The sequence below is a fragment of the Neofelis nebulosa genome, chromosome 16 (assembly GCF_028018385.1).
Source record: "Neofelis nebulosa isolate mNeoNeb1 chromosome 16, mNeoNeb1.pri, whole genome shotgun sequence".
NCBI lineage: Eukaryota > Metazoa > Chordata > Mammalia > Carnivora > Felidae > Neofelis > Neofelis nebulosa.
The window spans coordinates 36,679,356-36,702,633 of NC_080797.1; the positions used below are offsets into that span (position 1 = coordinate 36,679,356).

Below are 23,278 nucleotides of genomic sequence, written 5' to 3' on the forward strand. Positions count from 1 at the left end.
TCTCCCAGCCCTGTAGACCCGCCACCAGGGGAAGGGGTAGGGGCTCCTCCACCCCCACCCTCCCCAAGGCTGAGCAGGGAGGAGGCTGGATGAGGTATGTGTGTTCTGAGTGATGGGGGGTGGGGATACTGAGATGGAGAGGCGGGTGGTGGGCGCGGGGGAGTGGTCATGGCTCTGGCACCCCCTTGTCCTGGCCTGGCCCATTCCCAGCAGTCCCTCCTCCCACCAATACTGCACCTGCTGCCCCACCCCGCCTGCCCTAGTGCCCCGGGCCAATACTGGGGGAGGCATACTAAGCACCCACGTCAAGGCCATCCCCCTCATTAGCACCAATGGCCCCCAGGAGAGGGCCCTGTCCCCCACTTCCAAAGCAGGGGCTGGGACAGCTGCCTCTCTAGAGCAGGTGCGTGGTGCTCCTGAGTCCCCTGGCTCCTGCCCCACCACATGTACTTGCTCACACATTCACGCAGAGAAACGCACACATACACCCCACATCACCTAGAGTGAGGGGGGAGGGGTCAGAGATGGGGGGGAGGAGTAGGGGATCACAGCTCATATGATTGGGGAGGTGAGGGGGGATTCCCAAGTGCCTGTAAGAGGCCAAGCCCCTTTAAGGCCTTTTCTCTACCATGTTCTTGGCTGAGAATGGGGATGGAGGGGTGGAGGTGGGGATGCAGGGAGGGAGGGAGGGAGGGAGGAGACAGCAGACAGGTCAGGAATTCCACTGGGCCCCCAGGGGTGGTATACCCCCAGAGGAGGGTACAAAAGGGCTTACCCATGGGACTGGGGTAATATAGGAATCAGTACCCCAGGAGAGAGAGAGGATAGAGACAGACAAAGACAGCAGGGGCAGCCCACGAGCCCAAGGGGGGCAGGGCAGGCACATGCACAGGTGACAGCAGATGCTCTTCCAGGCCCTCCACCCCTGTCAGAACACCTGGACAGTGGGGGAAGGACATGCCCTGATGGGCAGCATAGCATTGCCTTCCCGTGTGTGTGTGTGTGTGTGTGTGTGTGTGTGTGTGTGTGTGTATGTAGGGGGCTGTGGCAGGCTGAGGGTCAGGGTGGGGTGGCAGGTTCCCCACTGCTTAAGACATTTTTGCCCCAATAGTGCAAAGCGCAGGAAGCCCTGGCACCCCTCCCCCTGCCCCTGCCCCATTCCCCATGGCTTCCGGGGGGCATCTATGTCCACCCATCCATCCCTGCCGACATGCAGCCCTGAGCCCAGGGCCCTCTGGTCTGTTCTGTCCCTCCCCCCTCCCCCCCCCACCCATGGGAGGGCTACCTCCTCCCTCCCTCTCTCCCCTGTGGAGTGGGCAGTGGGCGATAGCCAAAAGGAAGAGGAGGAGGGCAGCTCACCCAAGTGCAGACCAACAGAGCACTCCTCACCAGGAGGGTGGGAGGTGGCTCAAGCCAAAGTCCCTGAATTAGAGAAAAGAAGAGGGGAGGGGGTCCCAGGGGCGGAGGGGCGGCTGGCCTAAAGAGCTTCAAAGAAAAAAGGAGGAGCACCAACCGCCCCCTCCCCTGGGGCCCCAACTAAGTGCCATTTATCTAGGCACCCCCATTCTGGTGCCTGCCTGCCCAGAGTCTGGGTTAGTGCATTGAGTGGGAGTGGGGAAGGAAGAGGGCAGAGGTTAGAGAGAGCCCAGAAGACAGATGGGGACACGGTCCTAAGGGGGTAGAGGCTCTGGGAGAAACTCACACACACCCCCCTAACTCCCCCCCAGTGCAGCAGCATCTGGATTGTAGCTAATACTGCAGGTGTGAGGAGGGCAGGAGCTTGAGCCACAGTTTTTCCTGTGTGGGTGCCAAGGTGTGGAAGGAGTGGGGGGTGGGCAGGGAGAGGCCCCTGGGGCTGGGCACTTGAAAGGGGAGCTGTGTGGGCAGCAGGGCAGGCTGGTGAGGGGCCAGCTGGCATCCAGCGTGAGAGGTAGATGGAACTCAGCGGGCACGAGTGGCAGAGAGCAGAGGGAGCACTGGGTGGGGGGGGGGTGCCGAAGGGGCACAGGGGGAGGGGGAAGGCAAGGAGGGATGGCCAGGACCCTGTTGTGTTAACTCACAGCTCTGATCGGCAGCCCTGCCCTTGGGGACCTGGTATGTGGGGCAGTTCTCTCTGATTTGCGGGGAGGAGGGGCAGCTCTCAAAGTGCTTAGGGGTGGTAGGGGGCCAGCCTCGGTTAATAACTTAATATCATCTCTCTCTCTCTCTCTCTATCAATCGCTCACTCTTTTTTTCTTTTTCTCTCTGTCTAGTTTTTCTTCATTTATCTTCTCCCCTTGCCTGGTTTCCAAAGTGCAGTTAGAATGACTAATTTTTAACCTCCAGGGGGAGGAGCCAAGCCAAGCCTTTCTTTGCACCCAGGCTTCTGGGGAAGCAGAGAGGCCCTTAGCCTGGAGGGGGAACCTCTGTCAAGGAACTGTGCAGGGGGGGCTCTCTCTTGTGTGTGTGTAGGGGCTGAGTTGAGGGCATCTTCCCCCACCCCATATTCTTCCATCCCCTACGGTCAAGATGGCTTGTCCCCTCTTAGATCTCCCTCCCTTCCCCTACCTTCTTAGAGGATGGGGTCCTGGGAACTGCAGGACACGGTCCCCCAGCCTCCCACACTGTCTTTTTCATAGCAAGTTCATGTGTTTGCCCTGTCCCAGGGCTGGAGGTTCTGAGGAGGGACGGGCAGTGCGGGGTGTGTGTGTGGGAGCTGAATCTATCCAAGGATGAGAGGAAGGAGAGAAGAGGGGTGGGGGGCCTCCCTCAGCCCCCCAGCTCTGCCCCTTCTCTCCAGGCTCCTCCCCACCAGCTCCGCACACCCTCTGGCCGCCTGAGGCTTTAGACTTCCTGATCCTCAAAGACCTCGAGGAAGAGTGGGGGGAACAGTTCGGTGGGGCACTCGACTTTCATGTGGAGGAAGCGGCTGGCGTGGCAGGCCCCGATCATGCGGAGGTCAGTCACCTTCATCAGCAGCTTGGGCCAGAAGTGCGGAATGTTGTGTTTGCGGTGGTTCACGTAGTGCTCGAACGCCAGCAGGTACGCCTCCTGACTCTTCTCGATCTTGTCCACACACAGCAGGCCCGAGCGGTCTGCAGGGAAGAAGGGGCGTGAGCTTGAGTGGGTGAAGGGAGATAGACTTGGAGAGGCTAGGGTGGGGAAGGGGAGGGAAAGAGACTGCAGCGTGTGCATGGGAGCAAGAGCAGGGTGGAGGAGGGAGGAGTCTGAGCCGCTGGGGGTTTCGAGAGAGGTAGTGAGTAAAGAAGACAGAAGGACTGAGAGGTGAGAAGAGAGGGGAGGCTTGGAGACAGGGCAGGACTAGGGGGCAAAGAGAAGAGTTGGTGGGAAGAGGGGCAGAGTGGGGATAAGGGGCAGGGAGAGGGGACAGAGGAGGGGTAAGGGACAGGTGGTTGGGGTTGTGGAACAAAGGCAAATGTGAGTGACAGAAAGTGGAGGGGGGGTGGTGGTGGGCAGAGAGAAACAATACGGTGAAGATGGAATAAGGGGCAGAGGAGACATGGCAAGAGATGTGCTTGGACATCAGAACTGAGGGGGGATGGGTAACAGAACAAGGGACAGGGGACAGAGAATGGGCCCAGTGACGGAGGTAAGCTTGGGGAACAGAGAAGTTGAGGAATAGAGAAAGACTGTAGAATTCAGGGAAGAGGATAATGACAGGCGCAGGGCCCAGCCAAGCCCTGGAAGCTTCTGAGCCCTCCCAGCCAGTAGGCAGGTACCTGTTGACATTAGCAGCACAGCCTGCAGCAGAGCCACTTCCGTATCATCCAGGTTAAAGGCAGAGAGTGACTTGCCCAGTTCAAAGATGGCGTCGGAGACTACACCCAGGCCACCATTCTTGAGCTGCTCCCGCTTGACGGCCATCTCCCCACTCAGCGTCAGGGTGTCGCTTTCGGGGTCATAGCGGACAGCCGCCCGCAGGGACATGATCTCCATGCAGCACCCCTTCAGGAGGATGATCTGGTCTTCGCAAGGCAGCTGCAGAGTGGCAGGGCCACAGGAACACTCAGCATGCCCTTCCCCATGAGTGTCTCTTGTGGATGCCCTTTGGGAGCTGTGAGGCCACCACTCACCTCAGCCAGTAAGGTATACTCTGAACAACTAGCCTTGCTCTGGGCCACGGACATGCCCTATGTCATTAAATCTCACAATTATGCCTATGAGTTCCCTCCCATCATTATCTCCATCCCCACTGCAGATGAGGAAAGTGAGGTACATGGACTTAGGTACCATGGCCAAGGTCACACAGCTAGTAGGGCAGCCTGTACCCAGACTCAGTGCTCTTTAAAATGAGGAATTTGGGGTGCCTGGGTGGCTCAGTCAGTTAAGTGACTGACTTCAGCTTAAGTCATGATCTCACAGTTCATGAGTTCAAGCCCCATGTCAGGCTCTGTACTGACAGCTCAGAGCCTGGATCCTGCTTTGGATTCTCTGTCTCCCTCTCTCTCTGCCCCTCCCCTGCTCTCATTCTGTTTCTCTCTCTCTCAAAAATAAATAAACATTAAAAATATAAATAAATAAATAAATAAATAAATAAATAAATAAATAAATTAAAAAAATGAGAAATTTGAAGCTGTTGGAGCCAGGATAGCCATGTAGATGTTGGGGGAGAAGGACAGGGAGGGGCTGGGGAGGCCAGGCACTTGGAATATCTTGGTTCCTTAGGCATTCTCTAGCTGTGTGTGTGTGTGTGTGTGTGTGTGTGTGTGTGTGTGTGTGTTGGGGGTGTTTGGGTTGTGTGTGTTAGATGTGTGTTGACCTACAGGGATTGCTCCCTGTCCAGAGGACCTTAGATGAGCATATGCTGACACTGGGTGACCAAGGGAGCAGCCCCAGGTTTCCCTCTAGGGTGGCACCATGCCTCTTCCCATTTGCCACTCACCTCGGAGAACATGGGCAGTTTTTTGGCAAAGTCCACCACACGGGTGATGGCCGGGGTGATGATCTTGGTAAACTCGCTGAAGGCCTCTAGGTCCACCTTGTCTCCATCCGGCATGGAGACGATGGGTGACTGGCCGATGTCATCCGGCTTTATAAAGAAAGAGACAGGGGTCAGCTGGGGCTGCAGACCCCTTTCAACCTCTCACTGAGGCTCCCTGCCCACCAGGGGGAGCTCCAAGTCAGCTTGGGGAAGAGGGGCGGCCAGTACCAGGGGACTGCCTTGTCCCATGCCTAAGGCTTCTCCTTCACCTTAGGGCAGAGAATAGATCAGAGCCAGAGCTGCAAGTCGGCTAATAATAACAATGACCATAACACTAGTAGAAGTAATCTCATAATAATAGAAGCTATGTTTACTGAATATGTAACATATTTAATACGCAGCCAGGCACTAGGCTACATGTTTTATAGATCCTATTGAATCCCCACCACAACCTTGTAAGGATGTTATACTTAACACCATTTCACAGGTGAGGAAACTGAGGCACAGTGCAGCTGAGTAATAAGCCCAAGGTCACATGTCTAGTAAGAGGTAGAACCAGGATTTGAACCCAAATAGTCTGACTCCTCACCATTATACACACGTGTGCTTGGTATTAAAGGCTGTGCTCTTAACACTATACTGTTCCACCCGCTGGCACACTCCACCACGAACCAGATACCAGGTTCCTGCCTTCACTCACCATATACAATCAACTGTCCATCTCCTCCCGAGCTGCCCATTCACTTAGCACTCAGTTTTGCCAGGGTCTACCATAATGCCTGGTACCCATCAGGTGCCCCCAAATACTATTACATAACTGTGTCCTAACCCTCTCCTCCCAGTCACTGTGGGCAGGAAAAAGAGGAGAGGTTGCCCCTACTCTCTAGAAATTCAATGGGGAAGCTCCCAATCACATTGAATAGGCAGGGCTGTGACAGCAGCAACACATACGCAGGCATATGCATCAGGATCACCATGTCGTAGAGAGCATTAGCTTTGGGTCAGATTAAACCAAGAAAGCTTTCTGAAGGAGACTCTGAGCTCGCTCTTCCTCCTGGCCACGTGGCTGCTGCTCTCCCCACGCCCCTTCTCTCCTTACCAGGAATTTCCGTCTCTGCTTCCAATGGCTGCCCTGGGCATTCGTGCTGCGATGGGCCTCTGTGGCAACATGGATCAGGTCCCACTCTTCGGGAGTGGGCTCTGGTCGCTGCTGCAGTGATCGGATCATCTCTTCCTTTCGTCGCCGCTCCCGGTTCTGCTCGATCAGCTTGCGCTTGGCCACCCGCTTTGAGTCATCTAGAACCACTGTCAACGGCAGAGAGACACGATGCTCTCTGCATGGCACTCTCCACAACCTACTCAGAAGCTACTCTTCCCAACGTAAGGTTAGGAAACTGAGGGCCAGAGACGTTAAGTGACTTCCCAAATATCACCTAGCAATTGGGTGGCACAACCTGGATCATGATAATCACTGGGCCCATGTAGACTATCACGTTCTGGTCTAAGTGGTTATGGTGATAGTGGTTACTAGAAGACCCTGCTACCCAATCCCCAGCCAATGCAAGATGCCCACTCTCACCCAAAAGTGGGGTGTCTTCTCTGGTAGTCAGGAACACTGTGCTAGGGTGAAGTACTCAGGACTCCTTTCTACCCAACAACTCTAAGGCCTTGGAGTGGTGAAAGGCAGGTGGGCACTGGGGCCCATGTGCAGGGCCCATTCAGGGATCCTTTGTTCCCTTTTCCCCAGGGATGAGGGCAGCAGGGACCAAGATCCTGAACATTCATTCCCCATCATCCTGACCTGGATTGTCACTCTGCACTGTGGGCCCTAAGGATACTCTGGCAGGGAGCAGTCATATCTGAACTCACCCCCACCCATGGCTGCCTGGCTCGACACCCACCCCCCCATCCCCTTACAGTCCATGGCCATGCCCACGGCGATGCACTTCTTGAAGCGACACAGCTGGCACTGGTTGCGGGTGATCTTGTCAATGACACAGCAGCTGTCATATTTGCAGGAGTAGGTGGGATGGAGGTTCTTCTGGATTGTGCGGCGAAAGAAGCCCTGGGGTGGAGGGAGATGTAGCATGTAGTGATCATGATCTCTCCTTCATGAACCAACCATGCAACTCACTGGGCGGGCGGGGGGCGGGGGAATTAGTGAGGGAACTTGGCATCCTCCCGACACCAGCAAGTCCAGGATCACCTGGTGGGGCCAAAGGACTTTAGAAATATGGAAATATGTGCCCTCAGCTCCCAGGCTGCTGAGGCGCAGGGGCACATGGGGAAGGGTGGTGGCAGGGGGGAGGATGAGGAACCCAGTACACAGACATGAGCCTGGGATGGTGTCAGGTGCTGTGATGCCTGAAGGAATAGCAGCAGCTTTGGAGGTCCAACTGATACCTTATTTTCGATCCTGCTAAACAACTCTGAAAATAAAACTGACTCCCAAGCCCACCCTTATACATGCTGCCTGTTGCTCATGCAGGTGGAATTCTCGAAATGGGGGGTGGGGGTGGGGGTGGAGGTTAAAAATCAAGAAAAGGCACTGTGTATGGACACTAGTAGATTTAAAAGAAAAATTTCAATTCTATGTATCAGGTTTAGTCTTTGCCCTAAAGAAAAATCCTCAAGAATCAAGATGGCAGCAATAACAGGAAGAGCTAACATGTGCTGAACACTCACTATGAGGCACTTATAAGCCTTTTCCATGTGTGCATCATCACATTTGATGCTTGTGTCCACCCGTGAGGTAGTAATGTTACTATCTCTATTTTGAGACTAGGAAACTGAAGTTTGGAGAGATTAAGCAATCTGCCCAAAGTCATATGGCTAAATGGGCAGGAGAGCCAGACCTGGACCTGAGGTGTGGGACACAAGTTCCCAGTTCTCAGATTCAGGGGTGTATTAAAACCATCTAGTGCACTTAAAAATTAAAACAAAAGAGAATAAAAGAGAACAGAATAGAATAAAATAAAACAAAATAAAATAATCATTTACTGCACTTAACGAAAAATGCAAATTCCTGGGCCTCACTCTAGACTTAAAATATCAGACTCTCTAGAGCTGGGGCCAAAGAATTTCTGTCTTTCTGGGATGCTCCTCTGGGACTCAACTGTCCTTGAGGGTGAGGATCCTTGCTCTCTGTTGTGCTGCTTGTATTGCTTCCAGGAACACTGCTATGGGACTCTGAACCCCTGGTGGTCTAAGCTTTGTTGATACTAAGAAAGAGAGGAATGTGAAGCCTTACTATATTTTTAAATACTTTCATTTCTTGGAAAGTCTTAACATTTTCAGGAGGTGATGATCCTGGAAAGCCCTTGCAGGTGAAAATGAGCTAGGTGAGATGTAATTAAAGCTCCCCAAGTCTATGACCTTGTCCCAACTGCCCACGGAGACTCTGTCATCCTCTCCAACTCTGGGCCCCACTGTGCCCCCCCCACCCCGGCACTGGTTCTCACTCTTCTAGGTGCAGGGGGAGTAACTGGGGACCTGTTCCAAGACAGAGTCCACAAAGGCCTCACCACACAAGTTCTGACTGAGTAGGGTTGGAATGAGGCCTGGAGATCTGCACTGAACTAATCCTGCAGGTAGTCCAGGGACCACATTTTGAAAACCAGTATTTGTTTCCAGTGTGCCTCTCTGGTAGACTATGAGCAGCTTGAGGGCAGGACACATACTACCTCCTTCACATCTGATCCGCCAAGTGGATGGAGAATAGCTGGGATTTACTGAGTGCTTCTTATGTTCCTGGCACTGTTTTAAATACTTTATGAATTAGCTCATTTAATTCTCACAACAGCTCTATGAGGTAGGTAATGTGATTATCCCCATTGTATAGAGGAAGAAACCGAGGCCCAGAGAAATTAAGCATCTTACCTATGAGTGGCAGAGCAGAGATTGTAAACTGACAAATGAATAAGAGAGGAGAAATGGTGGTGCAACAGGTGGGGTTTAGGTTAGGTGTCTATAGGGCTGTCTTGGCCAGGAGCTGAGGGCCTTCAGGCAGGTGAGATGGGGGCTCAGGTGGGGGGATGGGGGGCAGGAGCTGTCTGGTCCATACCTTGCAGCCCTCACAAGTGATGCAGCGATAGTGATAACCGGTTGCCTTGTCCCCACACACGACACACTGCTCGTCTTTGTCCAGGTAACTAGGGATATACCCTGGGAGGGAGGAAGGGAGGCAGGCAGGCATGGCTTGGGCCCCCAGCAGAGAGGCTCCTACACTTCCTTCATCCCCCCAACTTTTCCTTCCTGGCCCATCCCCTAGCCCAGCCTCCTTAAATGATTCTTTGTGTCCAGGTAGAATCCTGGAGACACATCAGAGTCACCTTGTCCATCCCCTTCCCTAAGAATATGGAGAATCCCAGTTCTTCCGACTGCCCATTTGGGGATTTTTCTCTTGCTGCATCTGAGGGGCAGGGGATGCAGGACATGTCAGCAGCTCATCTCAGGGGAATACAGTCCCTTGGCCAATTAGCCCCAGACCCTGATTCAGGGGCGCAGGGGGGTGGGGCTCAGGGAAGGGGTTTATCAGGGAAGAGAAGAGGTCCTTCTTTTTTGAGGACCTGTCCTCAAAGGCTGGAGCATACCCTTATCACCCCTCTCACCTCCAGACAAGTTCGTCCCAAGCTCTCTAGAAGACTCTCCCCAAGGGTCACAGGAACTGCTGGTCCATGCCCAGGCCCCCAAAGAGCTCCAGGCCTGGTTTGGTGGGGTTGAGGGTAGGGAAGAAAGGCACACACAACCAGGCTCACCTGACATGCTGGTTTTCAGGGAACATTGGCCGTTCTTTCTTTTTCGCTTTCCATCTGGTGACCTGGCACTGGATGGGGGTAGAGTGGGCAGAATCACAGGGCAGTCTTTGGGCAGCCCCCTTCTCATCCAATAGGTTTCTATAATCTCCCAGGCCCGACTCCCTCCATCTTGTGTCCTCATTCCACTTCCACCCCCAGGTCAGCTGATAAAACTGAGAAGGGTCCAGCTATCTAGAAGCTTTGGGGTGAGAGATAAAGGGCTTGGCTGGGGGCACAGGCATGTTCTAGGGCCCCAACACACACACACACACACACACACACACACACACACACACACACACACACTATAGAACCTTAAACACCCATAATCCACAGGATATCCACATATTTAAACCTTCAATACATGGAACTTATGCAGAAAGAATCTTCAGGACATGCTTACAGCTATATAACCTTTAGGACACATACATATGTACATAACGGAAGACCAGAGCTTCTGTCTGTCTTCAGAATAAACCTAAGGATTGTAAATAAGCACCAGGATCTATACATCTATGAAATTTTCAGGGCATTCTCAAATGCGTTCTATGACCTCTAGGATATGCCCATGTGTTACACAACCCTCTGGACAGACACCTAATAATACCACCCCCACCTCCTAGTGAACATGTGGCTTGATTTCCAGGTCATGTACATGGTAGATAACCCAAGTGATTGAAAACATATACTGACTAGCAACTATAATCTATAACCTGGAATAAGAAGAGACTCCCAGAGCCACCCTGTTCATGGCCTTCATTTAACAAAGCAACAAACCAAAGCTCCATTTGTGCCTGGTGACACTGTGCACTAGAGTCAGAACCAGGACAAGGACCCTCCACGCAAGGTGTTAGCAACCCTCAACCACTGCACATATATGTTACCAACCTCGACCCATACATGTTACATAACCACAGCACACACAGGTTACATAAGCCTCCACATACGTGCACGGATTGTATAACCTCCCACACCCACCCTGCATGTGGCATGTTGCAGGGCTCCTCCCCCTGGAGCCTGATGCAGCTCCCAACACACTGACACAGTGACCTTGGCCAGGGTCGCAGTCATAGACAAGTCTGTGTTCCAGGCCCCCTGGGGATTACCCCTGTCTGATTTCTACAACCATTGGAGAGTCATATCTCCCTCCTGCCTCCAGGAGGAGTGGATGTGGGAGAACTCCAGGCCACCCAGCCCCCAGTTGAGCTGGTGGTTTTCAGCAGCTACGATTTACAGGGTGCAGTCCCAGGAACAGCCACAAGGTGGCAGAGAAACGGGGTGGGGGGAGGGGATGCTGCCTTGGAGGGAACCAGGAACCTGCATTCCTGCTTTTCTTTGAGTTAGGAGCAGGCTCGCCCAGACTCACAGAAGTCTGGGCAGGGAGATACAGAGGCTGCAAGTGAGAGCTATGCAGTGACAGGCCATATCTTCTTTTTCAGAGCCCTCCCCCGATCCTGGGCTTTGGGGAGGGATACCCAAGGTGCCCTACTCAACTGCCAGCCTCATCCACTTCCTCCATCCCTCCAGGGACCCAGACACGGGCCCCAAGGCTTTGCCTGGCCAAGCCTCTGGCCTCCTGGCTCAAGATCTGGTCTCCAAGGCAACAGCCACACTTCTCCCCAGAGCACCCCCACCCCCACCCTCTCCCTGGCCATAGGCACAGGCTGTACCCAGCTCCTGGGGCATCATGCCAACTGGGACAGAACTCTGTGCCACTTGGGGCTGATGGGAGAAGCAGAGACCCTCTGGGCTCCTCAAGGGCAACGCAAATCACAGGTAACCCATCCCTAGTTGTGTATGCAGGGCTGATTCCTCCTCCACGTGTGAGCAAAACCTTCAGAGTTGGCATTTACTTCCACTTCCTGGAAGGAGCCCCGTGGCAGTGCCTGCTCTTGCCCATGAACAAGGAAGAGCTTGTGGGGCTCCCAATAGATTCCAAATATAAGCATGGGCTATGACCAACAGTGACTGGTGCATGTGCTCTGAAATGTCATGTCCCATGCATCATGGCTTCTGGACCACACACTAGTCTGGTAGGGAGAAGAGGAAAATGGCAAGGCTGTTTGGATTCCACATGCTCAGGTGAGGGCGGATGAGAGCCACTGGGAAGGCATCTGAGATTTCCCAGCGCTGTCAAGAGAAGGGCCACGTGCCTGCCGCCTGCAATTACTGTGTCCTGCATCACCTCCCCCCTCCAAAATGGACATCTCTCAATCCAGGTGCCTAATTCCCTGCCACATGTGGCCATGACCTCATCTCCTGGGCAAAGGTAGGCAGCAAGCTTGTTGGCCCCATGCCCAGCCCTCCAGAGGTGCTTAAAAGGCCCAGGCTCAGCTCTCATTTGCCCAGCCAGGAGATGACCATGCCTGCTGCCTAAGAACTGACACAACCTAGTTGCTGGAGCCATTACCTGTTCTCCTCTGGGTCTGACCCACACTCCACCTTGCTTGGCTTCTGTTCCATTCACTTCAATTCCATCCAGGATGCCCTCCAGCACGCCAAGAGACTGGGGTGGGCGCGATGGCCCCCCCGGCACACCCACAGGCTGCCCACCCCCTGCCACCCAGGCCCTAGGGCACAGCACCCATGGTGCCCCCCTCAACACTTGGCCTTTCACACCATGCCCTGCGCCCCAAGGGGGGCGGGCGGTGAGAGGGGCCAGGGAGTGGCAGGTGGTAGGGCTGAGGACAAGCTGGGTCTGAGGAGGGGTCTCGGGCTGGGGGAGTAGCTTTGGAGTCTTGTCCAGAAGTCCCTGCAAAGAGAGGAGAGAGGCAGGGATAAGGCAGTACAATGGTGGCGGTGAGTGGCTAAGATTCCTTTGGTGGCAACATTTTGGGCTCTTGGAGCTCATAACAAGATGGTGGCAGGCATGGAGGGCAAGCACAAACGGGATCAGGACAGCCTGTCAGTTAACGGGTGCAGGAGGCAAGACTGGAGATACACATCCTAAGCCCCAGACCTGGAAAGGTATGGAGGAAAAGAATCAGGTCATCACGTACCGTGTCTCAATCCTGACATTCAGTCAAGCGCCTGGCCTTTTGATGTGTCCATTGAATGTAGCTATTGTTACCACCCGTCTAGCCAAGTTTTTCTAAAAGTTATCAGTATTATAGGGCAAGAGGGGACCCAAGATGAGCAATTTTCAGCTCACCTGTAGGGTGTACTTGAGAAGGAAGGGTGGGGCATGGGGGCAGCACGCAGGGATCATGAGTGCCCACCCAAGTGCATTGATGGAGAGAGACTGTTGAAAACAGTGGGGAGCTGACCTCTCCCCTGCTGCTGACCAAATAACCACTCCTCAATCCCAGCTCCCCAAGGACCCTAGAGCTTCCTGTACAAGGTCCCAAATCACACTTCCCAGTCTGAGGACCAGACTTCCCAGTTGTTTAGCTGTGCTACCACCCACCAGGACAGCAAGGGCAAGGGGAAAGGAAGCAAACATGTGTTACCTGGATAGGTAATATGTGCCCTCTGAAGTGGGCATCAGAACTTTACAGATGAAGAAACAAGCTCAGAAAGCTCGATCATTCATTCATGTTCACACAGCTAGGAAGCAGGTGGCTCAGGCAAAAGAACCTAACAGCCTGTCTCAAATGCTAGCCTCAGTCCACCAGCTAGGGTCCAGGGCAGTGCCAGCATGGGGCCACCATTCCCTCCACACTGCCCCTCTGACCACAGGCTACAGACCTGAGGTGTACTGTCTGCACACACAGGCAGGTGTGGGCATGTGAGAAGGGGACAAAGGGTGTAGTTCCCCACACACAACCTCCATCACGTGGCTGCTGTACCAGAGACCTCACCCCTGGGCCCCCCGCCCCACCCCCAGGAGCTGATAAGGAGCCAGGGTGGGAGGGGAGACAGATAAGTCAGGTCATTGGGCAGGGCAGGGCAACCGGACAGGGCCTCTGCACCCAGGCAAGCCCCCAGCATGACGAGCATGGCAGGACCATTATGCCTCTGCTACCCCCATAGACTGGGCACTGGGGGCTGGACAGGAGACTGGGGTGGGGGGGGGCAATGAGCGGGGAGCCTTAGCCCAGGGAGCCGTCAAGAAAGTAGGTCAAGTTTTTCTTGGCTTGTGAAGAAATTCCTGTTATAAATTTATAATGGCGTAGCCAGCCCTAAGGGGTGGAGGTAGGGGGAGGAGAAGGAGTGGGTGGGGATGCCCAGGGACTGGGCACTGGGGCCTGCTGCCCTCAGTCAGGGCACTGAGGGGTAGGGGGCCAGGGAAGTCGTGGGGGTTGGGCCGGACAATAGAGGGCTATTTTCTGTCGCTTCTGTTTCCACTTCTATCTGTGCCCAGCGAGGCTTCCTTTAGTCGGCTCTCTGCATCTGAATGTCTGTCTCTCTCTCTCTCTCTCTCTCTCTCTCTCTCTCTCTCTCTCTGGGTCTGGGTGTCTCCCTGTCTCCCCCCTCAGGCTGTGCCTCGGTGCTTGGCACACCCTGGCTGCGGTGCTGCCCCCGCCTGTCTCCTGCCCACCTGGCATGCTGCCACCACTTGTTTACAGAAGCTGGAAAAATCCACTCGCCAGCCGGAGGCCCAAGCGCCCCCAGGGATGGGAGGAGGCAGGCAAAGGAGTGGGCATGCTGAGAGAGGGGCAGCCCTGGGGAGCAGGCCCTGGGGGCAGGCAACAGGGCCAGGGTGTATGGGAATGGGTATTAGCAGCTGTGGGCCAGGCCAGGCAGGGAACACCAGCAGCAGCCACATGGCATGGGCAGCTCCTGCCCCGGGCCATAGCTATGGAGAACCCCCTCCTTCTGCACCCTGCCACTGCCAATTGCTACAGGGCACACCTGGGGCAGTGCCAACCTGAGCCACCATGTTTATTTTCCCTTCCCCCTCCCCAGCCCAGCCTTAACTCCAAATGTGTCTGGGCACTGCCAAGGGCTTGCACGTGCCTGCTGGGGGGAGGGGCAGGCTCCCTCTCTGCCCCACCTCTGTGCTGAGCTGAATGGTGCCCTGGTGCCTGTCAGTGCAACCAGGCTCCAATGACCCCTGGCAATGGGCAGAGGAGTGAGGTGCTGCCTTCGTGCTCAGGGCACCCTCATGTGGCACCGAGCAAGAGGCTGGAGAAACCCTGGGGACCCCAGGTCTCTAGGGACATACCTGGGCCTCTGAGGCAACACAGAGTAAGCAGACGGCCCAGCATGCAGGGAGGTATAGACCATGTGCGCCTGTGTTAGCTGTGGGCAGCGGGGGAAGGGGGGGGGTATGGTAAGTATGCCCACCCTGAAGGGCAGCCTCTCTCCCCTCATCCTGGAGTCCGGCTCCTTCCTGGCATATGCCCTGCAGAGACAGAGGCTCAGCCTGAAGAAGAGAGGGTGGAGCTATGGGGTTCTGAGACTGGGCTGGACAGCCGGAAGGCAAGACGCACCTGTCGGGTGGGCTGGCCACCCACTCTCTTTGTCAGATAAGAGCTGTTGGGTGGCAGTATGGGCAAAGTGCCCACGGAGGGGGAAGCATTTCATTAAGTTTAAGTGCTTCTGCAATGGGGGGACAGAGGCAAGAGGCCAATGCGGTATCCATGGGCACCATGCCAGGTTCCCACTGCTGGACTGCCCCACTCCGCAGTCCTGCAGACCCAGGGGGATTCTCTGCCCCCAAAATCTAGCCCCAGATTCTACACATGCTAGTCCTCTGAGTGTCCGCTCTTGGCTTTGGCCCCATCTGTCTGGGGCCCCTGGACTTTGTCCTTAATGCTCTAAAGAAAGCCCAGCCCTCCTCCTTGCCAACCACAGAGGAAAAGACACACACATAGAGGGGGCTGAGAAAAGTGGAGAAAGCAGAGAAGGAGAGGGGCAAAAGGGATGATGGGGGAAGACAGGGAGAAAGAAAGGAGGGGTAAGAACAAAGAGATGGGCAGGGATGGGGGGGTAGAGCTAGAATGACAATGAAAGGAAAGGCAGCGATGAGATGGGGGATGGGGGACAGAGGGGTGAGGTAGGGAGGAGAGAAAAATGAAGGAGAGGGGAGACAAAGAGAGAAAGGTAACAAAGAAAGATGGGTGGGGGGTGCTTCATGCCCCGCCTAAGTCCCACCCCATGGAGGCTGGGGGAGGGGGGGGAGTAGAAATGGTTTCCACGGTGACAGCTGGTTCTTGGTGGCCTGGCATGTGGGCTATTAATAGTGCTGTGGGTAGGTTCACGCCTCCCTTTCCCCTTCCCCTTTGCCTGATGCTAGGGTGGGGGGAGATACTTCCTCCCTCCCTCAATAACCTGGCATTGATGCCCTGACTCCACACCATCGGCGCCAAGAAGGGTGATGCTAAGGGGCCCCGGTGGCCACTGTAGCCCAAACATACACAGGGGCATGCACAGGCAAACACAGGCATCTATGCACACACTAGTGCCTGTGCCAACGTGGGCTCCCACGAGCAGCCACAAACACCAACGGCCCCTGGGAGTCTGGCGAGAGTGAAAGCTGCAGCACAACACAGGCCCCCACGTGGAGGGGTAGGTGCGTCTTAGAGCCAGGACCTCTTTCTCCTTTCCCAGGTCACCCTGTTCTATTCTCAGGTATGGACTGAGTAGGACTGCCCCACCCAACTAACTCACTGTTATCCTAGTGCCAGGAAGGAGAAGGTAGCGAAGGCGGGAAGGAAGGTACTACTTGGCAGGTATGATGGTAGAGGAATACACAGACGCAGGCACCAGCTTGGCAAGCAGAAGGGAGGAGGAGAGTGAGGCAGAACTCCTTGGTGGGTTCTCCCTGCGGCCCCCTGAGATGGGATTCTGGAGCTTAAGGGCAGTGACCCTTAAATCTGATCTCCTAGCCACCAAGGAACCTTGGAGACTAGAGAATGGGAGATGAGGGTGGGGGATATGACATAGGGGGCTGAATGATTAAACAAAAGATCCTCTGCCCCCAAAGAATATAACAGGAAACTCCCCCCTGCAGATCAGAGACAGAAAGACATAAACAGCAGCCTTGACTTGGGCCAGATGCCCAGTATTAACATCAAAGACTGCAAAGACTGTACATCCCCCCACCCCACCATAACCTTAACCACCTGCTGCTCTCCTCTCCCTCTTCCCACCCCAGGCCAGCTCCAGTCAGGCATCAAGGTGGGTGCCCAGGTCTAGAGGTCAGCTCCACCCCCCCATGCCCACAACCATGCTCAAAAACTCAGCCCCTTCCCTGGCAACCCACAGAACGTCTTGCCTCTGCCCCAGTTCCCCTCAGGAACGGAAGCGGGAGATCCAAGTAGCCAAAAAGGCACAGTTCGGAGCACCCCCAAGCTGGGCATGGCACATTCTCCCCACCCTCCCCCCAGCAGCCAGCCGGGTAGGGTAATCGGAGCTGGGAGCTAGGGCAGCTGAATGCTGGAGGCATGAATGTCACGGGGCCAAGGCACTCGCTGCAGATGGCATGGGCACAGAGCTTGGGGTCCTCCCTTCTCTGCTGCCTTCCTCCCAGGAGACCATAGAAAGGAGTAGTCTGCAAGCCCAGGGGAGCACAGCCCAGGAGGGAAGAGAATGGTGGAGGCGAAAAGAAAGGCAGGGATGTTCTCCCAGGCACCCCAGGGACGGGAGAGTTAGCCCCCACCCAGGCAGAACTGGCAGAGGCAGAGAGAGGGGGCGGGGAGAGGGAGGGAGAGTGAAAGAGGGAGGGGGGAAGGGAGAGAGAGAGGACGAGAGAGAGAGTGAGAGAGACAGAGCCCGCAAACGCTAGAGAAGGGGGAGAGGGGGTGGGAGGGAATGGGAAGAGAGAGATTGAAAATTGTGTGTGAGTACGTGTGTGTGCGCGCGAAAGAGACAGCAGGAGAGAGCGAGAGAGAGCGCGCGCGAGCAAGTGAATGCAGCTGAGTCTCCGGCACACACACGGACACGTGCAGACACACACACTCACTCCGCATGCGCAGAGCCACGGGCTGCGGGTGCCCAGTTCCAGGAGATATTCAGAGCCCTCCCCAGCCCACACACGCACAAAACATGCACACATGGATGCGCGCACAACACACCCACTCACTGATGTGTACAAAAACGCCGATAGCCACCAATAGCCGATAGCCTCGGGTCCGCTTTTCCCTTCCCCCGCCTACGCGCCTGGGTAAAAGAGAAAATGAAACAGGCAGCTCAGGCTCTGGGAGCCAAGAACTCATCTCTTCCTTACAAGAGGAAGAGAGGAGGAAGAAGGGGAGGTGGGCTTGTGCTGCTCTTTGCCACTGCTGGGGGTGTGGCTGTGCCTTTGGCCCTAACCCTTAACCCCAGTCCCTGTCCCCAGACTAAGTGCTCATCCTTAAAGCACTAGAGCAACCATCGCATTTCCTGGGCACCAACAAGTTCCACCTTGCTCTTCTCCTCTACCCAGAGAACTTCTAAACCTTCCCTCTGGACCACCTCATACAAAAGCATACAAGAGGGAGGTCCCCTTTGTTACCACAACCTTGGCCTGCTGGGGAGGAGGGCAGGTAACAAGGCATGTCTGAAAACCATGTGACCCCCCTCACTGCCCCCCCCCCCCCCACTAGCCCCAGATGCTTCTCTCAGAGACTGGGAACTGTCTCTGGTTCCAGGGGGCATGGGGATCCGCATCCTGGTGTGTGCCAGGTCTGGGAAGAACAGGAGAATCCACAGGCGTTGCTTACCCAGCCAGCATGCAACACGGATTGAACACAGGTGTCAGGCCACATTATGTTATTTACCCTCACTCGGAGTGAGGTAGGCATCATTGTCTCCAGATGACGAAAACCCAGGCCAAAGTCAGCAACTGGTGAATGGCAAAGACCCAGCCTCCAACTCCCAGCCAGTGCTCTTTCTGCCACAGTCATGCTTCCCTCCTCCCTAGGAGGCACCAATCCCCCAAGCACCTTTGCAACCGTGAGAACTGGGGTTGGGATTAGCCTCCCAGCCCAGAGGCTCTCCAGTGGCCCACCACGGGGCATCCTTCCACTGTCCTTGCTGCATCTTAAAGGGGAGGGGCTGAAGAAAAGGGATCTGGGGGAGAGAGGGAGTCTTATCACCAGACTCACAGAGGAAGACAGGCAACCTAGGACAAGACCCTGGCCCTCAAGATGTCACACCCACCCACTGTTCCTTACTCAGGACTACCACCCTTCACGCTAATGCCCTCTCAGTGCAGGGATGGGGGAATGTGGTATCTATCATCCAGGGCTAGGTCCTGAGTGATTGATTAATGGTAGGTAGTAGCTGGGATGCTGGATCCCCTGCAGCGAGGTAGGGTGCTGCACTCTGTGTGCAAGAGGTAGAGGGGCTCCAGGTTGCAAAAACTTGTAGGCGAGACAGATGTGACATGAAGGGTAAGGAGGCTGGAGATTAGGGACCCACTATCCTCCCCATCCCCCATCCTATTTCTATGGGAGAACCAATTCTCCACCTGGCTTCTCCAAGAAATCCAGGGGACCTCGGACCTACAGGCTTCCTCACTGTAACTGCCTACATATACAGTGCTTGTTATGCACCAGGCACTTTTAAAAGCTTTTTATATATTCTAACTCCTCTGATCCTCAAAAAGCTGAATGAGACAGGTATTATTATCCCCAATTTACAGATATCGCAAGGTTCAATAGATTGCCCAAGGTTATACAACCAGCAAGTGGCAGAGCTGGGATTCAACACCAGGCACTCCAGCTCCAAAAAAAAAAAAAAAAACAAAAAACAAAAAACAAAAACAACCAGCCAAACAAAAACCCTGCTCTTAACCATTACCTGATAAAGGAACAATACCTTGTTCTTTGATCCAGTTACTCTTCCCTTTGACTGAGCCTCAATTTTCCCTTCTATAGAAGCCTATGGATTATTTAGAGTAGAATCACTAAGAGTGCCTTCTCATCCAAATAGGTCATGGCTACGGGGGAGCATGGCCAGAAATGCTTAGTGCCCCCTGGGCTCTGGGCTCCCTGCCCCACTGCCCCTTGCTCAAATTCCCACTCTGGGCTGGCGCCTGAACTCATGGAGCAGGGCCTCACTCAGCCCCCCACATAGTCTGGGCAGCTGTACCCTCAGAACCAGGCTCTGAGGCTGGGCAGAGGGCACAGCTGTTGGGCATCTCTGAGGTGGATTTCAGCTGCCAGGGGTGTGGAGAAAGACCATTGTGAGTCCTGTCACTGACCCTGCTCAGTGGGGCCCTGCCAACTCCCGCCACTGCCCACGGTGGAGGGGGGACTGTTTTCCTGTGGGTCAGTGTGGTGGGGGGGCCTCCTCACTGGTTTGCTTAGGAGCTAGCTGGCTGTAGCCCGCATACCCAGGGCTTCCACTGAGCTGGTGTACCCTTGGCTGAGCCCACCGGTCTAAGAGGTCAGCATGAGCAGTAGCTGACCCCCCTTCCCTTTCCCCCATTCTCAGCCCCCAAAACTTGCTGCTGCAGCTGCAGCACTGAGGAAGTGCAGGAGGATGTCCTGAGCAGGCAGCTGAGCCCCCCGCCCCCCCACCCCAACCTCTCATTGACCCCAGAGGCAGGGCGGGCGGGGCGAGGGGCGGGGTTTGAGTATTAACAACTGGAAAAGTATGAAGCTCATCACTGCCAGTTCCCAGCTCTGAAAAAAGAGGCTGTGACAGAGACAAGAACAGGGGTAGACAGGGGTAGCGACTGGGGGAGAGTTCCAGACTGTCAGAGAAACAAGCTGAGGGAGAATCAGACACAGCAAGACAGAGCAAAAGAGAGACAGCATTAGAGAGAAATTCCAAGTCAAAAATACACATCACTCAACCAGACACTCACCAGCACCCGGCCTCCTAAGGAAGGCTTCCAAGTTTAGACGGGAGGGCAGAGGTGGGAAAAGGGGCCAGACTCATGATGGGAGGCAGGAACTCCGCCCAGGGGGCAAGTCAATGGTCCCAGGAAAGGCTCAGACATATGACCCCAGCAGGAGCTGCTAGAGCCCACATTTGCTTTTAAGGTGGCATTAGGGACCGCTCCCTAAAAGCTGGCTCTCCCCAACTGCTTCTCCCCCTACACACACACACACACACACACACACACACACACACACACACACACACACACACACAGCAGCTAGGATAATCTCAGCTGCTGGAAGTCACTGGACATTGCTTCAGCCCCATGACTCGGCCCTCTGGAACCCCCCTGCCCCTGCTCTCTTTGCTCTTGTTTCTCTGTCCCTCAAAAAGAGAGAGAGAGAGAGAGAGAGAGAGAGAGAGAGAGAGAGAGAGAGAGAGAGAAAGGCTAAGCCTAGAGGAAGAAGACAGGAGGAAGCTTGAGGGGAAAAAAATCTACGACACAACTCTGTGTGCATCCAGGGGTGTGCCTGACTGCACAGCTACAGTGTACACATCTGGGGTTGTCTGGACGCAGCTGTCGGCGTAGACCTGTGACTGTGTGTGGACCTGAGCCCTGTGAATGCCTTCTGCACCTGAGTCCCTGGGAGTATGTGCAAATGAGTACACCTGTGTCCAGAGATTTCAGTCAATCAATTAACAAGTATTTACAGAGCACTTCCTGTGCTAGGCTCTGGGTGGGATCCAGAGCTCTTGGAGTGATTCTCCCAGGTCTCAAGGAGCTAGCTCATGATCTAGTGGGGGTGGGGGGTGGGGGCTGACAAGCAATAGAGACTCAGAATATTATTATGAATGCATGCCTTGCACCATTATGCAGGAAAGTCTTTTCACAGAGACAAGTTTAATTTTCTTTGGAGTAGAGGTTTTGTTGTATACAGAACCTTAGAGATCCACAGTAAGAGTCCAGGAAAATACTTGTTGCTAAGTTGTGTATACATGTGTTGAAATGTAACTGCGTTTGCTTTTGACTGAGTGACAGCCACTGTCACGGCAGGCGATGATGTCTGTGTGACTGGGCTCATGCTAGCACGTGTGTGCCTGTGAGTGACAGGGTCTTTTGTAATGTGCGGCTGTGTGCAATTGCTCTGTGTTCATGCATGCGTGCGATAGTGACTTTTTCTGTGTGGGTGACAGCGACTCCTCCTTGCCCCTGTGTGTGACAGCATCTCCGTGTGACCCTGTGCGTGGGTATGTGCATGGGTCGGTCTCCCTGCTCTTGGTCTCCTGTGGGTGTGTCCCACCCCTTTCAGCTCCCCGGTGCAGCAGCAGCCTGCCTCTTCCCTTGTCCCTATGTGGGTGTGTCCAGCAGCTCCTGTCCTTGAGTCTGCCTGGGTGTCCCTGGGTGTGCATGCATGTGGCTGTCTGTGTGGGCATATCTGTGTGTCTGCATGTCACATTTGCTTCCCCTCCCTCATCATGGACAACATCCCCCTTCATCCCTTCCCCCTGCTGGAGCCAGAGCCAGCATTAAGGGGAGGGCTCCCATCCCACAGGCTTTCCTTCTGCGACCTCCACCCCTGTAAACGGTGGCACTCTTCATTGGCCCTATCATCCCTGCCCCCCCTCCTGCCCCAGGCCTTTCTTTCACACCGGACAGGGGAGGGCCCCAGGCATAGAAGGGGCACCAGAGACACGTTGCAAGGGGGAGGAAAACGGGGCGGGGGGGGGGCACACCACACAGGTCCCTTCCTCCCTCTTCTCCCTAACCACACTAGCTTGCAACTCTCCTGATCATCTAGGGACCCTCAAATACACTCCCCCCTACACACACTCCCTCCCTTCCAAGCCGCGTTTTTGCAATTAAGGAGTGTTGCAACCAGAGAGCCATGCTCAATTGGGGAGGCGGGTGGAATGGGGGGGGACTTCCCTCTCCCGGGGCCTGTGCAAGCCCCCCCCCCCCCCCACAAGCCCTCTCATACTGCCCTCCGCAGCTGGAGGCGTCTTTGCAAAGGCCACTCGGCCTCGGCCTCGGCCTCGGCCTCGGCGCTGGGGGTGGGGGCTGGGGGGGGGCAGGCCTCCGGCGCACCGTAAACAAACCGCGGCGGGCGGGGGAGCTCCGGCGGCCGGCAGCGGGGCCGGGCCCCGGAGTGCGCAGCAGACGGGCCGGACAGAGGCCGGGCGGGCCCTCGAGGGGGAGGCCTGGACGCCATCTCTGCCGGCGAACCCCGGGGCCCACCGACCTCCTAGCAACACCTCCCTTCCCCAGGGCGTAAGTTGCGAGCTCCCGGAATGTGACAGGGTGACCGGGGTGCCGGGGAAGGTAGAGGCTGGCAGCAGGTACCCCCGGGCGCCCCCCAGCCCGCCAGGGAGCTGGCCCTAGAGCCCCACGGCTTTGCATAATCAATCGCGAGGCATTTGCATATTAATGCCCCCCTCGCTCCCTCCCCCTTACCTCGGCGTGGCGCGCTGGACAGGGCTGGGCAGCGACGCGGGGTCTCAGCGCCCCGTGCCGGGGGCGTCCATGGGGGGCCGGTGGGGCCCGGGCCGCCCGCCTCCTGCGCCCGGGTGTGAGTGCGAGTGAGCGCGGGGGGGGGGGCGGGGGGCGAGTGTGGCGGCCCCGCGGCTCCTCCGGCAGAGGCGGCGGCCGCTCTTGGCTCCTCCCTCCCCCGCCCCGCTCAGGCTGGGGCTCGGGCTCGGCGCGCCCGGCCGGCTCGCGGCTGCTCCCTGCAGGCCGCCTTGCCGCCGCCGGCCCCCGCCCCCCGCCCCCCGCCGCGCCCCGGGACCCCGGCCAGCCGCCCGGCCGCCCCTCGGCCGCCTCTGCCCCCGCCCCGCTCGCGCTCGCCCGCCCCACTCCAGGCGCCAC

General features: G+C 55.8%; 2 protein-coding genes across 3 annotated transcripts in view; one reads left to right on the forward strand and one right to left on the reverse strand.

Moving 5' to 3' along the window:
• Positions 1-87: 87 nt before the first annotated feature.
• Positions 88-23,091, reverse strand: THRA (thyroid hormone receptor alpha). Its single transcript, XM_058704756.1, has 9 exons — positions 22,868-23,091; positions 12,128-12,469; positions 9,679-9,746; positions 8,985-9,085; positions 6,839-6,986; positions 6,021-6,226; positions 4,883-5,029; positions 3,720-3,978; positions 88-3,074 (listed from the first exon to the last, which is right to left on the reverse strand). The coding sequence occupies exons 2-9, from the start codon at positions 12,178-12,180 to the stop codon at positions 2,824-2,826; spliced, it is 1,233 nt and encodes a 410-aa protein (XP_058560739.1). The 5' UTR covers positions 12,181-12,469; positions 22,868-23,091; the 3' UTR covers positions 88-2,823.
• The window catches only part of MED24 (mediator complex subunit 24), a 32,299-nt gene continuing 31,564 nt past the window's right edge, over positions 22,544-23,278 (forward strand). For both annotated transcript variants that reach the window (XM_058704751.1, XM_058704753.1), the window contains exon 1: positions 22,544-22,684. The gene's annotated coding sequence lies outside the window, so the exon portion shown is untranslated. The remainder of the gene's footprint in view (positions 22,685-23,278) is intronic.